Here is a 17,152-nt window from a genome sequence, read left to right as displayed (position 1 = left end):
GGGAATCCTGGTGCACCCATACTTGGACGACTGGTTGATTCGGGCGAAGTCATCTGCAAGAGAGTCTCCAGGTGACCAGCAGGGTGACGTCCCTGCTTCAGGAGCTTGGTTGGGTCGTAAATATGGACAAAAGCAGCCTCAAGCCCTCCCACTCCTTGGAATACCTGGGAGTTTGGTTCGACACCAAGCAGGGCAAGGTCTTCCTCCCGCCTTCGCGGATAAGGAAGTTGATAGCCCAAGTGTATCGGTTGACTAACACGATTCACCCCAAGGTATGGAGCTATCTTCAGGTCCTCTGTTAAATGGCATCAACCCTGGAAGTAGTATCATGGGCGAGGGCACAGATGCGGCCACTTCAGTGCTCCCTGCTGTCACGTTGGAAACCGCTGTCTCAAGACTATTTGAATCGCCTCCACCTACCGATGGAGGTATGTTCTCAGCTCCAGTGGTGGCTTCAGGAAGCTCACCTGCGCAAGGGTGTAAACCTGCCCCTGCCAAACTGACTGGTCCTCACGACAAACACGAGTCTCTAGGGTTGGGGAGCTCACTGTCAGGAACTAAAGGCTCCGGAACGTTGGAGCAAGGAAGAAGCGCTCTGGACCATAAACCACCTGGAAGCCCGGGCAGTCAGATTGGCGCGTCTACAGTTCAGCCACTTACTCCAGGGTCAGGTAGTCCGCATGATATCAGAAAATGTAATAATGGTAACCTACATCAACCGCCAGGGAGGAACCAAGAGCCAGCAAGTGTCTCAGGAGATAGATTTCCTTATGGAATGGGCGGAATTTAATCTGCAGATGATCTCAGCCTCCCACATTGCAGGAAAAGACAATGTTAGAGCAAACTTTCTAAACAGGGAGTATCTGGAACCAGGAGAATGGGCGTTGTCAGCAAGAGCCTTTCAGCTGCTGGTAGATCACTGGGGCCTCCCGTCCATCGATCTGCTGGCCGGATCTCACAATGTGAAGCTTTCCCAATTCTTCAGTCGCAGAAGAGATCAGCCGGCCCTGGGGCTCGATGCCCTTGTTCAGACCTGGCCAGAAGAGGACTAGGCAGGCTCATTCGGAGGATCGAGCGCTACAGGGGATTAGTCCTAGTGACTCCGGATTGGCCCTGGCTCCTGTGGTATGCAGACATGGCGGAGACCTCTGGTGGAGACACCCCCCCCCCCCCCCCCCCCCCGGTGCCTCTTACCACAGAGGGACCTGCTCCAGCAAAGTCTGTCTTTCACGAGGATCCGACTCAATTTTGTCTTACGGTTTGGCCCTTGAAAGGACTCTCCTCGTGAAGCGGGGATATTCGGCGGCAGTAATTATCACCTTGCTCCAAGTGTGGAAGTTCTCGACGTGCTTAGCGTATGTGCGGGGCTGGAGATTATTTGAGGCCTGGTGCGAGGAATGCGGTGTTGCCCCTCGGACAGCCAAAATCCCTCTGCATCTGGAATTTTTACAGGACGGCTTGAATAAAGGATTGTCCCTTAACTCCTTGAAAGTCCAGGTAGCGGCTCTCTCCTATTTCAGAGGCGAGGTGAACAGAACCCGCCTGTCAGCTCATCTGGACATGGCCTGTTTTCTAAAAGGGGGTAAAGCACCTCCGGCCACCCATACGGTGGCCAGTCCTCTTGTGGAATCTTAAATCTGGTATTGGAGCTTTTGGCAGGACCCTCCTTTCAGCCACTATGCAGTCTGTCCTTACGCCTGTTAACCCTGAAAACGGTGTTCCTGGGGGCGATATGCTCTGCTTGTCGCATCTCTGAACTACAGGCATTGTCATATAGGGAACCATTCCTCCGGATGACCCTAGGAGCATTACAACTTCGGACCGTTCCATCCTTCTTGCCCAAGGTAGTCTTGGAGTTTCATATGAATCGGACCATTTCATTGCCGTCCCTAGATAGGCACAAGGACACAGAAGAATATCGCCCCCTCCGCCATTTAAACCTCAGTAGGGTTTTGATGCAGTATCTGGAACTTTTAGAACTGGTGCCCAAGATGGACTGTTTTGTTCTTCATGGTGGAAGGAGACAGGGTGAACCAGCTTCGCGGGCTACCATAGCTCCCTGGATCAAGGAGGTGGTCACAGGAGCTTATGTAGAGGCAGAAAAGCCATTACCCTTTCAGGTTAAAGCTCATTCCACTAGGGCTGAGGCAGTATCCTGGGCGGAAGCTAAGCTGCTTTCTCCTGCTGACATCTGCCAAGAGGCGACGTGGTCCTCCTTACACACCACCTCCAGGTTCTATCACCTGTACGTTCAGGCCCGAGAGGACGCAGCCTTTGCTAGGGCAGTACTAACCGGACCACGGGCAGCCTCCTTCGCTGTTTAGGAGTAGCTTTTGTACATCCCATTAGTTCTGAGTCCATCTGGCTACACGCTAGGAAATGGAGAAATTACTTACCTGATAATTTCATTTTCCTTATTGTAGACAGATGGACTCAGCATCCTGCCCACGGCTGCCCAAGAATAGTACCAAGGAATCGTCCGTGAAGTGAATATCTATTCAAAGAGGTTACAGGTAAGCTGTTGGCCAATCTCTAGATCAGGGCATCTGTAATCTTGCTGGGATTCAGCGTTTCTTTGATTGAGCACAGTTACGGTTATCAGTTTTTAATCAAGTTTTTCAATAGTATCTCCATAATGGCTTTTGAAGAGAATAATAAAGGGCTGAGGTCACTGCAGCAGTGTATCAAAGGTGATGTCAGCATTGAAACCTGACTCCCATCTCCATTTGCTAGTAGGGGACCATATAACCCATTAGGCCTGAGTCCATTTGTCTACACTAAGGAAAACGAAATTATCAGGTAAGTAATTTCTCCATTTTTCTGGTTTTCAGCTCTGATTAGTCTATCCATTTATTTGTTTCAAAAAAAGCATCTCAAATTGGACTTAGAAAGAGAAGCATGAAGGGTTTAGGCGATGGATAGCCAGATTGTGTGCATCAGGCTCAGATGTATTTTGTGAGGTACATAAAGAGGAAGCTCTTGCAACTCTAAGCCTTTCCAGCAGTGGGAGAGAGCACATCTTTTGCCTCAGGCTTTAATATAGGAAAAATGGTTACCTGATAACTTTTGTTCCTGTAGTACCACTGATCAGTCCAGACTGTGGGTTATGCCTCCCTTCCAGCAGATGGAAACAGAGGAAAAACTTGAAGGGCACCTCCTCTTAACAGGGTGTGCCGCCTGCGTCCCTTCAGTATTAACAATATCAAAGCAGAATAAACCTTAGACCAATAGGTAGATCAAGCAAGAATAGAACTAGTGTCAACAATAATTATATACACAAGATTATTCTTTGTAAGGAGTAGTTTCTTCTGCCGAATCTCCTGGTGCCTGTAGAACAATTTACGAACATCGCTGTGAATAGAAAAGACAATTGAGCAGACTCTCTCCATCCAACACCACATCCCTCCTAACGGGCGAGCGTCTGGACTGATCCGTGGTACTACAGGAACAAAAATTAGCAGGTAAGAACCAATTTTCCTTTCCCTGTACGTACCAAAGCTTCCCTAAGTAGGGTGGGACCTGGAGAGTCCTGCTCAAATGACCTTACTCCCAAATGTTCCGAAAACTGGGGCTTGAACGTCATGGGGTAATGTCTAGCAAAGCATGCAGAGGATTTCCAAGTCACTGCCCTGCAGATCTCTTGCAGCAACACAGATTGGCTCTCTACCCAGGAAGTCGTTTGTGACTGGAGCAAATGCGCCTTGAGCCTTTCCAGAACTGGCTGTCCACGGCAGATATAAGTGGAAGGAATCGCCTCTTTCAACCACCGGGCAATCGTAGCTTTGGATGCCTGACGACCTTTGTTAGGGCCGCTCCACAGCACAAAAAGATGCTCCAAAAAACAAAATTCATGCGTGACCTCGAGGTACCACAAGAGCGCCCACTTGACATCAAGGCATCTCAGTTCTCTAGAGTGAGGAGCCTCCCGCTCTAAACCAGGAAAAGCCAGGAGTTCCACAGATTGGTTTAAGTGGAAGGCAGAGACAACCTTCGGAAGAAAAGATGGAATCGTTCTGAGCGATACTCCGGAATCGGAAAATCGCAGGAAAGGTTCCCGACAGCACAAAGCTTGAATTTTTGAAACCCTTCTGGCGGAGGCGATAGCCACCAAAAACACCATCTTGAGAGTTGAATCCTTTAAGGTAACCTGCTTGAGGGGCTCAAAAGGAGGCTCACCCAACACCCGTAGTACCAGATTGAGACTCCAAGAAGGGAAAATAGGCTGGACCGGAGGATTCAGATGTTTTGCTCCCCTCAGAAACCGAACCACATCGGGATGAGCTGCCAGAGGTGCCCCTTCAATGTGTTCTCTCAGGCAGCTCAGGGCTGCAACCTGCACCCTTAGAGAACTGAAGGACAATCCCTTGCTTAACCCTTTCTGCAGAAAGGCCAGTATCTGAGCTATCGAAGCACGACTTGGTGAGATTCCCAGCTCACCACACCAGGAGTCAAAAACTTTCCAAACCCGCACCTAGGTAAGGGAGTTAGAGGATTTTTGTGCCTGCAAAAGAGTGCAGATGACCTCCTCTTGATACCCTTTCTTCCTCAATCTCCGCCACTCAAAAGCCAGGCCGCTAGACAAAAGTGATCCGCTTGGTCGAAAAATACCGGACCTTGCCAGTGCAGGTATGGAAGATACCCGAGGCGAAGAGGGCCGTCCACTGCGAGGTTGACTAGATCCACAAACCATGGTCTCCGGGGCCATTCCGGAGCAACGAGGATGACCGTGCCCGGGTGAACCTCTATTCATCTGAGAACCTTGCCTACGAGAGGCCACTGGGGAAACACGTAGAGCAGCATGTCGCAGGGCCAAGGGAGGACTAGGGCATCTACTCCTTCTGCCCCATGTTCCCTTCTGCGGCTAAAGAAGCGCTGGGCCTTCGCATTTTTCTGGTTGCCATCAAGTCTAGGTGTGGAGCGCCCCAGCGGCAAGAGAGGAGCAACATCATGTCTTCGGACAACTCCCCCTTTCTGGGGTCTAGATGCTGATGACTTAGGAAATCCGCTTGCACGTTGTCGACCCCTGCTATGTGGGAGGCTTCCAGCCAAGCCAGATGGTGCTCTGCCCAGGCCATCAATTTGTCTGCCTCCTAGGTTACCTGCTGACTCTTCATTCACCCCTGACGATTGATGTAGGCCACTGTCGTTGCATTGTCGGACAACACTCAAACTGCCCGATGGCGACCAGGGGAAGGAAACGTCTGCAGTGCCAAGCGCACCGTTCTTGTTTCTAGTCGATTGGACCATTGCGTTTGCTCCCGCGACCACTGACCCTGCGCCGACTGAGATTGGCATACTGCCCCCCCCCCCCCCCATCCGGAGAGACTTGCGTCCGTGGTCACAATCACCCACTGAGGGACCTCGAGATCCATCCCCTGCTGTAAGTGGTCGAGGACCAGCCACCAACGCAGGCTGGATCTGGTGGAGTCTGGGAGTGGCAAAGGGATATGGAACTCCTCCGATGTCTGTTTCCAGCGGGAAAGCAAAGCTCTCTGTAAAGGCCGCATATGAGCAAAAGCCCAAGGCACTAATTCTAGAGTTGACACCATAGAACCAAGAACCTGTAGATAATCCCAGACTCAAACAACTGGCAGGGCCAAGAGATCTTGAACTTGAGACATTAGCTTGACAGAGAGCTCTTGCCTGAGAAAGACCTTGCCAACCCGAGTATCGAGGGGCCGACGACCAAGCTGCGTCCGACTCAAAAATTCCAGGACCTGGGAAGGTACGAGGTTGCTCTTGGCATAGTTGACAACCCAACCGAGGGAGTGAAGGAGATACAGCACTTTTTGGACTGCCAGCCAGCAGCGATCCTCTGACTTTGCCCGAATGAGCCAATTGTCCAGATAGGGTTGGACCAGAACTCCCTCCCGCCGGAGAACAGCCGCCGCCACGACCATCACCTTGGTGAAAGTACAGGGAGCGGTCACCAAACCGAACCAGAGGGTCCGGTACTGGAAATGGCTCTCAAAGACCATGAATTGCAGAAACTTCTGATGATCCCTGCTTTTAGCAATATGAAGATAAGCCTCTGTTAAATTCAGGGAAGCCAAGAACACACTGCTGCGCACCCCCGATATAACAGAGCGCAGAGTTTAAATCCGAAAATGTGGCATCTTGAGGGCCTTGTTGACCTTCTTCAGATCCAGAATTGGGCGGAACGACCCTTCCTTTTTGGGAACCACGAAGTAGATGGAATAACGGCCTGTTCTGCATTCTTCCAGGGGAACAGGAAGAATGGCTCCAAGAACTATTAGTCTGCGGAGGGTCTGATGCACCACTTGCTTTTTCATTGGGGAACCGCAGGGAGAGAAACTGGTCTCGCAGAGGACGAGCAAATTCTAAAGCGTAACCGTGTTCTATGATGTCTAGAACCCACTGGTCCGATGTGATCTTGACCCATTCCTCATAAAACAGGGAGAGTCGACCCCCCCTACAACAGGAACAGAGGAGTGAGTCGGCGCTATGTCATTGGGCAGAGTTGGGCCCCGACGGTCCCTGAGAGGCACCATCTTGGGACGATCTGTGCCTGTGAAAGGACTGAGCCCAAGCTTGAGATCATGCCGAAGGGTTCCTCTGACCAAGGGAAGACTGCCTCCTCTCATGAAAACGTTGCTGACCCTGAAAGCAGGAGCGAGAGGGGAAGAAATTCCTGGAGCCCTTAGGCCTGTCCTCCGGGAGCTTATGCAGCTTGTTTTCCCCTAGGGACTTGATCAGTTGTTCCAGATCCTCCCCGAATAAGAACTTACCCTTGAAGGGGAGAGTCCCCAACTGGGACTTTAAAGAGGAGTCAGCTGACCAGTTGTGGAGCCAGAGCAGCCTCCTGGCCGAGACCGCTGATGCCATAGTCCGAAAGGAGACCCGGAGAAGATCATACAAGGCATCAACCCCATAAGCCACCGTGGCTTCCAAACGCTCTGCCTGCTCCGCTTCTCGGGGAGAAAGATCCCTCGCCCTGAGGAGTTGTTAGATTCACCTCACGCTCGCTTATTGCGTGAGACTTCTACACACAGCTGCCCTGACCCCAAGCGCTGAGACCTTAAAAATTCTCTGAAATGGAACTCTAGTTTCCGGTCCTGCAGATCCTTAAGAGCCGCTTTGGAGGAGGAGGCGCAGACCCCTTAACACATGCACTGGGAATGCCTGCCTCCCCTTGCTGAGAGAGACTGGCCAAATTGGCTTTGTGCATTAGAAGCACAAAGTCAGTGGAGAAAGGAGCTTGAGCTGCCCTAGCCCCCCCGCGCAGGAGGACAATCTTCTTGTGGGTCCTGTAAGAAGTCCTGAGGGTCCTCAGGACTGAGATTGGGAGTTTAAAGTGGAGGAAAAATCCCCTCCCCCTCCAGCTGTCTGCATTGCCGCAGCAACTCCTGCATCCAAAATGGCCGCTGTTCCCCCTCTCAGCGGGAACAGGGCAGGCTGACTCGCTCTAGCACCTGACAGAGTGGCTGTAGTGCGGGATCTAGTCCCCGACCTTCCTGCTGCCGTCGGTGCCTTCCCCACTGGGGAAGCATCCTGAGCTTATGTTATCATGGGAAAGCCGCGTTGCCAGCTCCCCACAGGCAGCGCATTACGTCGGACGCAGCTTGGTAGTCGGCCCCTAAGAGAAACTTGCCTCGGACACCCAGGAGCGAGAGCGGAAAAGCTAGCTAAGAGCCGCGGTGGAAAGGGTAAAACCCAAGTTGTCTGCTTTTTTTTTTTTTTTAATTAAAAAAAACCTGTATCGAGGCATGCACCATCTCTGAGGTAAAGGGGAAGGGACTGGACCACCGGTACTCACCCCAGCCAGGCAATGTCTCCTGGGGACTACGAGCTACTGGGCCTCCAACCCCTAGCTCACCCTACAACCAGGGGGGATGGTCCTGATTTCCTCGTCTTTTTTTTTTAAGCTATAAGAGGTTCTGCCACGTTCATCCTAGAGACAGAGAAATACTGAAGGGATGCAGGCGGCACACAGTGTTTGGAGGAGGTGCCCTTCAAGTTTTTCTCTGTCTCCATCTGCTGGAAGGGGAAGCACAACCCACAGTCTGTACTGATCCGGGTACGTACAGGGAACCTGACACTTAAAGAAGTGCGGGGATGGAGAAAATTTCACAGACATATGGCTGTGTGACTATTTTGTGCTATCCTACAGTAACAGCAGTGCTCATAGGTGCACAGTGGAATGAACTTCAGGATATCAATATAAGAAATTAGAGGTTGCCAGACCAGCAGAGGCACACGCTTTTGGTATTATCTAATCAAAAGCTGCAGTACCAGCAGTATCCACCAATTGTCAGTATAATGCATTAATTAGAGGCTATAATAGTAGCCGCAGACACAGGGTGTCAGTATAATAGATAAACTAGAGGCTGCAATACGAGCAGCAGCAATCGGGTGTCAGTACAATCCATTTGAGATGCTGCAATACCAGCATCAGCCACAGGATTATAATGGATGTGACTAACACAACTTATTCCTACGAGTATTGGTCTCCTATAATTTTGAGCTCATGGCAAAGGTTGCAAAATACTGGCCTTGCCAAGAAATTGCTGGCATTTTGTGGACTTAGTAGACCAGGGCCAGGTCCTAGGAAGCATAGCACCTGGACAGGGCAGCCAGTTGCTGGTGCACAAGGATATCTACCCCTCGATGGCCAGCAGTGTAAGAGTTTGAGTGCCTCCATGTCTACTGACATTGGACTTTGAACTGTGTGGCACTATGGTGTCTCATCATAATCAAACCCCATGTGGGATCATGGGCACCAGAGGAGGTGGCCCAAGGACCACCCTCTTCCTCCTAGAGATGGGATCTATATGTGTGTATATGGGAAAGTAGATAGGGGATGAGGTGGTGTGAAACAGAAGGGTATAGGTATGTGTGTGTATGAGAGGGGGAAGCGATTGAGGGAATCCTCTCCCTTCTGTGGTCGTGGATCTCCTCCTTCCCCGTTCATCTTCATTCCTTCTCTTGCCCTGTCCTCTGTCACAGATTCTCCTACTCTCTTGCCTCAATCTCTGATCTTACCTTTTGCTCACAAATCCTCCCTCCCTTTCATGAGATTCCTTCTCTTTTTCCTTGCACTAGTTACTAAGAACCCTTTTCCCCCATGCAAAAAAGAACAAAGGACCCAGACACATCTGAAATGTAATAAAATGACTGTTTTAATAAAGTAAAATAAAATTTGTATTGCTAATATGTAAATATATGCAAACTTGTGCAAATATGCAGCAGAATTCTAGACCCCTGGCTGCAGAATTTTCTAACTCTTTCTCCAGAATCTACACTGGAGTGCTGCCGGAAATGGGGGGCCCATGTTTGTTTCCACAGAGTAAAAATATGAGGAGTAAACAAAAAGCATAGCTGGAAGCAGTGGGAAGACATTAAAATGAGATAGAAGATGTGGAATTACAGCAGAAGCTCCTTTTTTGCACTAATATTCAGTTACCACTCGATGAAAAGTCTGACCTTTCACAGTAGAGGGTTGGTTTGTGATTATTCTTGTTATGAGATAAAGCAGAAAAAACTGCGGCCACAGAGATAATGTATCTATCAACCTCTGGGTTGATCATTAGAGCTTACTTGAGAAGGGATGAGACTTTTAATGGATCTTGAATGCAGTACCCTGCTTGATACAATTTAAAAAAATTAAAAGATGGGCCCTAAAGTAACTGACTGGATTAGAAACTGGTTGAATGGGAGACAAAAAAGGGTAAATAATGTTCATTTTGAGGAAGGGACTGTGAGCTGCAGGGATTGGTCCTCGATCCGGTTCTCTTCAACATTTGTGTTGCCGTACATATTTGAATAATTTAAAAGATGTGAAAGACTTAGTAGCACAAGGAATATAATAATAAAGTAATATTCCATGGGCAACCCCAGCTGTAGTATTAAGAAAAAAGATGGAACAGTTAGGTTTTCTGTGATTATTGGAAATTAAATCATATAAGAGTAAAAGACACCTATCCACTTCCACAAATTTATGAAGCATGTGTTAAGCCAAGCAGCACAGTGCTCATCTTTAGATTTGAAATCTGAGTATTTTTAAGTGGTAATGGACACCAAAGACCAAGCCAAAACCATAGTAACCAGCCTTTTTGAATGGTCAAGAATGCTTTTTGGTCTTCATAAAGCACCAGCTGGTTTTAAGCAACTGTATTCAGCATAGGAAAATTGGTTAGTACCTGCAAATTTTTGTTCGTGCAATACCGCAAATCAGGCCAGACTCCTGGGTTTTGTCTCCCTGCCAGGAGATGGAGACAGAGAAAAAAGTTTCAATGACCCTGCATATAATCTAGTGTGCCACTTGCAGTCTCTCAGTATTGACCTGTACCCAAGCCACGATGATGAAAAAAAAAAACAAACCTAACAACTGGACTCATGGCATTTTGTCCTAATGCCAGTAAGTCCATCTAATCTGAATAAGACTCATTGCCTCCTCTGATAGCTCCAACTCTGCGGTGTCTAGCCGCTTTTGACTGAGACAGTCCATCTAGGTGTTGTCTACTCCTGCAATGTGAGATACCACTGGGAGTGATATGCTGTTCTGCCCAACAAATGAATTCCCTACTCTTGGTTCCTCCCTGCCTGTTGATGTAAGCATTGTCTTGACAACCCACACTGGCTGACCGCGTAACTATGGCAGAAAGGCAAGCAGTGTGAAATGTACTGCCCGTGTCTAACTAATTGATAGGCTATAATGCCTTTGTCTTCGACAATTGGCCTTGCGCCAAATGACCTTGGCACACTGGTTCTCACCCAGTGAGGCTGGCATCGGTGGTTACTATCACCTAATTCTGGACTTCTAGCTCCAATAACAGATTCCAGTGGAAGAGAAGAGACTTCTGAAAAAACCGTATATGAGGCAACACCCAAAGAATCAGTTCCAGTGTTGACTCCATAGAACTCAGGACCTGTAAATAATCCCAGACTTTGGGCCCTGATAGTCCCAAAAGGTAACTAACGTGAGACTGAAGCTTCAGCATCCGGTCCTTTGTGAGAAATACCCTCTGCACGAGTGTTGAAGTGAGCCTCCAGGGATTGAGATGGTGTGAGATGACTCTTTGCCAATATCCAGTCCAGAGACCTCAACCTCTCAAGGACTTGTTGTACTGACTGCTGACAGAGATCTGCTGACTTTAAATGAGCCAGTTGTCTAGATCTGGGTGTACCAGTACTCCTTCGCTTCTGAGCGCTGCTGCCACCACCAGCGTCACCTTGGTGAAAGTCTGAGGAGCAGTTGCCAATCCAAGCGGGAGCGCAGGACCCTAAAAATGCTCTTCCCTGATGGGAAAATGTAGATTTGCTTCTATGAGCTCCAGAGAAGCCAGAAGCTCTTATTTGCGGACAGCTGCAGTCACCAAGCAGGGCGATTTCCATTGGATATGGGGCACGCCCGGAGCCGCATGCACCTTCTTTAGATCCAGAATGTGCCGAGAGGCACCTTCCTTCTTCGGAACCACGAAACAGATGGAAAACCATCCTCTGCCGGCTCCTCCAGAGGTACTGGGACAATCACCTCTGTCGTAGATGATCTAGTGTGGAGCGAACCATCTCTTGTTAGGTGTGGGAGGCACACAAGCTCATGTAGACCTCACTGACCGGATGAACAAATTCCAGGTGAGCTGTCTCTTAAGACAGAGAGGACCCAGTGGCCCATCGTTATCGTGGTCCACTCCTTGCACAAGAGAGCCAACCGTCGCCCTGTGACTGCGGGAGGAAGAGTTGAGCAGCCACAGTGTCTTGCACTTTTGTACTCCCTCCACCACCAGTACTGAAGCTGTCACGGATGGGTGTATGTGATTCTGGAAAGGACAGCAGCTTGGTAGACACCTGCTTCTGAAAGGAGAGACTTCTACCTGGCTGTTACTCACAGGGGAACTCTTCTTGGGCTCACCTTTGGGTAAGGGTCCTACTCAAGTGCTTCACCAGCTGTTCCAGGACTTTGCATGCAAAGGCATGCCTTTGAAGGAAAAACTGCCAAGCTGTGCCTTGGAGCATAAACGCCTTCTACCTGAAACAGTGGCCTTGCACAGCAGGTCATACAAACATCCATGTAGGGAACAGCAGCTGCCAAATGCTCTGCTTGCTTGGAAGAAAGAGATCCTGCCCACCCACCCACCGCAGGCTGCTGAAACTCCAGCACAAACAGGTTGCTGGCAAGAGGCAGCTGCCTGTGTACCCAAGGCCTCTTTTGCAGATGTATCCCATCATCCCATGTGCCATAATACTAGGAAGTGCAAGGCCGCACCTCCAAAAAAAAACCCCCGGAGCAGGGCCCCAAACTTTGCCTCTGGTATCTTTCAAAGCCATGCTTGCTTCAAATTGAACCTGACACCAAGGACTCTCCATGTAACCCTTTGAAAAAGGGGTTTCCACTGTGACCATTTCGAACAAAGCCTATGGGATGGGAAACTTAATGGGACCATAGGCTCCTCCCAAATAAGGTGTTCCCTATCCTTTACCAGCCCAAATCCCCTTGCCATACACCACAGTCTGCTAGGGATTGTACTAACTCTAGTCACGTCTCCCCTCCTGAACAGTAGAACCAGTTCGGCATCAGCCCTGTTATGCACAAGGGTCAAACCCCCAAGAATAGAGTCTGCTTCGGGAGAAGCTGTCCTCTGAGTCAAAATCCAATGCACAAAACAGACTATGCCCTCTCTTTTCTTTTTCTGGGAACAGGAAGCCATAAGGAGGAGGACCAGAACCCACCCCACAGGAGTTACCACCCCTAAAAGGGGTCCCTTGGGATCAGTGCTTTAACACAGGAACTCATTTGAATCTAAGCAGACCATTTCCTGAGCGCTGTTAAGAGTTCTTAGCTGTAGGAGACGTCTTTCTTCCCTCATGAACCCCTGTAACATGGAAATGAAAACCAAAATGACCACCATTCCTGCACCTCAGCGAAAGCCCAGCACTGCAGGCAACAGAGCTTGCTTCCTTCCAGCTGGCTTCTTTATACTTGAGGCAGTATTAAGTCCTCAAACTGTTTTAATGAATCCTGATATGAGCCCCATGCAGCACCAAGGTGTTAAGACTCACTTTGTGTCTCCACATGCCTCACTGTATTTCCCGCGCTCAGCGAGAGCCGCCATAATGAGTCCCCAGACTGGCAACCACTGACGGGACCTGCCATGAGCCCTGCGTCTGTACCTGTTTTGCTGTGCTTCCCATGTGCAGTGGGAGCCGAAGTGACGAGCTGTTAATCAGGCTCTTACCCCTGCCAATCGCTGAGGGTCTCGCTTATTTAAATCGTGTTTCTTGCCAGAGTCTGACCTAAAAACTGGTACTGCACGGCTAGCACCGCTCACCAAACAGCTGCTGTCACTCTCCAGAGCATCGAGGAACAGGCCAACGGCAGCAGCCCAGGAGAGGAGAGTCAGAAGAACGAGGGAACCAGCACTACTGGCTTTCAATCATCCTCAGGAAAGGGCTAAAGTACCCAAGTATCACTGACTCCCTAGGAGGATAGCCCCCACCAGGGACCTGCCCACTCCTGGGATTAAATTATCTAGCGAACCAGCCAACTGCAGGTTTTTCACCTCTACCATCTGCTGCAGACAGAGAAATACTGAGAGACTGCAGGTGCCACACTGTTATATGCAGCTTCAGTGAAACTTTTTTTCTCTCTGTCTCCATCTGCTGACAGGAGGCAAAACGCAGGAGTCTGGACTGATCTGGTTATGAACAGGAACCTGTTAAATTTAGATTATATATTAGTTTTTGCAAAGGATTTTGATAGTCATCCTTCATGTCTGAATCAAGTTCTGCAAAGTTTGGCAGTTTACGAAATATAAATTGCTGTGTAAGGTGGTAATCTAACTAGGCCATATTGTTTTGGAGAAGGGAGTGGCTGTTGGTACCTCCAAGACTGATTGAAAGACTGGCCTGTTCTCAAGTGCATTAAAGACGTAAAAAGATTTCTAGAGTTCGCAAGTTATTTCCACTGTTTTGTACTATCTTTTGCTCAAATACCCATGCCATTGCACAGATTAACTGGAAAGAGTAAGCAGCCAAAGCTAGAAACACTCTCCTGGATGCGGGAATGCCAGCAAACTTTCACAGTTAATTGAAAAGTTAACATCCGCACCACTGCTTGCTTACCTTATTATTATTATTTTTTTTTTTTTAATCTAACCTTCATAATAACTACAGATGCAAACTGCAGGGGATTAGGTGTGGTTTTAAGTCAAATTCAAGAAGGTCAGGAATGAGTAATCTCTTATGCAAATAGGGGCCTTCGTAAATCTGAAAGAAAAGAAAGCAATTATAGTGCTTTTAAATCAGAGCTATTAGCCTTGAATTGGTCTATAACAACAAAAGTTAGACACTATTTAATGTATAAAAAGTTAGACTATAATCTGTTAAAATATTTGGAAACATGAAAAGTAAAGGCGGTGGGGCAGTGCGGGCTTGCACAATTTTCGGAATTTTTATTTGAAGTTTTGCAATAAACCGGGCAAACAGAATAAGAATACTGAATGTACTATCTCAAAGTCCAATAAAAAAGGATCCTGAATAAAAAGACACGGAAAAAGATTTCTTAGTTATTAATACAAATGAAGTTAAAAAAATTATTTATAGCAGAAAGAAAAAGAATGCAAAATTACAATTCGAGCCTTAACAATTTCTCGCAGCACTCCTCTCTATTACTCAAAAGACACGTTAAAGCTACTACAACAAACAGATCCTGACTTAAGTTTAATTTTACAAGCTAAAGCGTCTGATCAAACTCTAGATCTATCCAGTTGGATAAATTCACAGAAAAAAGTTGTGGGATCAAAGACACTGTGTGGTATTCCAACAAGGATTTTGGTAGTGCAGAATACGAGATCCAGGTATTCATGTACAGGAGGTGGGCCTCTTTCAAGGGAAAGGAGACTCTGGAATAAGGGAGTCATGGGATGAGGATGAAAGGGGATTGACGCAGCAGTAATCTATGGAAATATTTCTTTACAGAAAGGGTAGAAGATGCATGGCACAGCCTCCCAGTGGAGGTGGTGGTGAGGACAGTATTGAAATTCAGCAAGAGCTAAGTTTAGGGGATCGGTGAGGGAAAGGAAGGGACTAGTAAACAGCAGATTTGGATTAGGCAGATTGGATAGGCCCAGCCATCGTGTTCTAGGTTTCTGTTAACAAAAAGAAAGGGAAAAAACATCCCATCCGCTGCAACCTGCCAGCCCACTCTTACCACACAATACCTATGGGAAAAGCTTGAACTGATGATGCATGCCACTGCCTTATTCATCATCTGAATTTGGGGTGCAAGTATCATATTCACTCCTCTAATCTCTTATAAATAAAAGGCTTGTGTCATGTCGGCCAGTCTGTCACACTGTTGTGTCTGTGGTTGTTCCCCAAGTGGTGCCTGGAACAACAGAAGGTGCACAGACAACTGCTCTGTCTGGAAAGCCAGGCCTGTCAGCCTTCCCCCCCACACACACATGGCTCCCCAAAGACACATACACAGGCAGACAGACAGAGGGACACACACACAGAGGCTATTATTGTCCAGAAAACCTGGGCAACGCCAGGTACTGTTCGCTAATATGCTCTGTCTGCAAAGCCCGGTCTCTCAGCGCTTCCACACACAGGGACAGGCAGGCACAGGAACAAATGATGGCATCCATTTCTATAAGACCCATGCCACCTTCAGCTCTGGGGACGTACAGTCTTGGCATACACTGGTTCTGTGGGTACAGAGGAGTTTTCTTGTTCTTACGTCCAACTGGGCTGAGATCTTTCTGGGGCCAGTCTACAATTCCAAAGCTGTATGTGTGTGTGGGGACTGCCAGTAGATTGAGGGCTGGCATCTTACACAATGCCGTTAAGGCACCGGATCTCTTGCATGGATCTTTTTATGCCTTCGAAGGTGTGAGAACTGACTGAAGCATTTGCCACAGTCTGTACAGGTAAACTGTTTCTCTCCTGTGTGTGTCCTTATGTGTCTGTGAAGGTGAGATATCTGACTGAAATTCTTGCCACACTGGGTGCACGCAAATGGTTTCTCTCCTGTGTGACAGAGGAGATGCTTTTTAAGTTGGGACCTGTACATAAAACATTTTATGCATTCGTGACATTTAAAAGGTTTCTCGCCTCGGTGGAACTTCAAGTGGTCAGTCAGGGTGGACTTCCTCACAAATCTTTTCTCGCACTCTGTGCACTTAAATGGTTTCCCTCCCCTGTGAATTATTTCATGAATCTTCAGCTGAGATCGGCAGGGAAAACGCTTTTCGCATTCAGTACATTTAAATGGTTTCTCCCCTCTGTGCAGTTTTAAGTGTGCAGAAAGATTTGATTTCCATGTAAAACTTTTGTCACATTCGGAACACTTAAATGGCTTCTCTCCACTGTGGACTGCTTTATGAATTTTCAACTGCGATCTCTGGACAAAGCACTTTTCACATTCAATGCATTTGAACGGTCTCTCCCTTTTGTGGACTTTCTGAGGTTCTACAAGTTTGGGGTTGTAAACAGAATTTCTCTCATGTTCAGCGCTTGTTTCTGCTCTCTCGCTACTATCGATTTCTTCTTTTACCCTGTATAGTGTTACTATCCGGGCACCTCCACAGTCAGCAGAAGGATTCAGGCTGTCTCCGGAGGGGTCTAAGTTTTTCCATTCCTCACTTTGCTGCCCATCGCACATTCTCTGCATCTCACTGTTATCAAATCTATTCTCTGTTGGATAAAATGAGAGTTTGCTTGTTAGTTTTACAGCTATGGAGAAGGACAGTTATCAAGAAATTTTAATTCCATGTACGTACCGGATCAGTCCAGACTCCTGGGTTCATACATCCGTGCCAGCAGGCGGAGACAGAGAAAGTAAAACTGTCACTGCTTTATATATGCTGATGCCCCCTGCAGTTCCTCAGTATTTCTCTGTCTCCCAGCAGTGCAGGACTGATGCTTGAACCCTGCAGTTTGTCTAGTAATTTTTTGGTTGATTCTTTAATTTTAAGTTGAGCCTTCCTCCCAGGGGGTCGGGGTTGCTTGTGAGGAGCCCCTACACTGTCTGGTTGAGGTGGGGGGGGGGGGCTGGGGGTCGGTGAGCCTTTTGTACGCCCACACCCCGAAGTAACCTTGAGGTGCACATCTGGTGGTCCGGATTCCTCCCTGTCGCGAGTTGGCTCCCAAATTAGTTTCCTCACTTTCCTCTCCTGTTTAATTGCTGAAT

At 48.2% G+C, this 17,152-nt stretch overlaps 1 protein-coding gene across 1 annotated transcript in view; it reads right to left on the bottom strand.

Moving 5' to 3' along the window:
- Window positions 1-14,095: 14,095 nt before the first annotated feature.
- The window catches only part of LOC115081097 (zinc finger protein 629-like), a 114,413-nt gene continuing 111,356 nt past the window's right edge, over window positions 14,096-17,152 (bottom strand). The window contains exon 6 of the mRNA XM_029585611.1: window positions 14,096-16,656. Within this exon, the coding sequence (XP_029441471.1) occupies window positions 15,806-16,656 (851 nt within the window). The 3' untranslated portion in view covers window positions 14,096-15,805. The remainder of the gene's footprint in view (window positions 16,657-17,152) is intronic.

This window comes from Rhinatrema bivittatum, chromosome 19 (assembly GCF_901001135.1).
Source record: "Rhinatrema bivittatum chromosome 19, aRhiBiv1.1, whole genome shotgun sequence".
Classification (NCBI taxonomy): domain Eukaryota; kingdom Metazoa; phylum Chordata; class Amphibia; order Gymnophiona; family Rhinatrematidae; genus Rhinatrema; species Rhinatrema bivittatum.
Note: the sequence above shows the minus strand (reverse complement) of the source record. Positions and strands in the feature narration are given on the sequence as shown.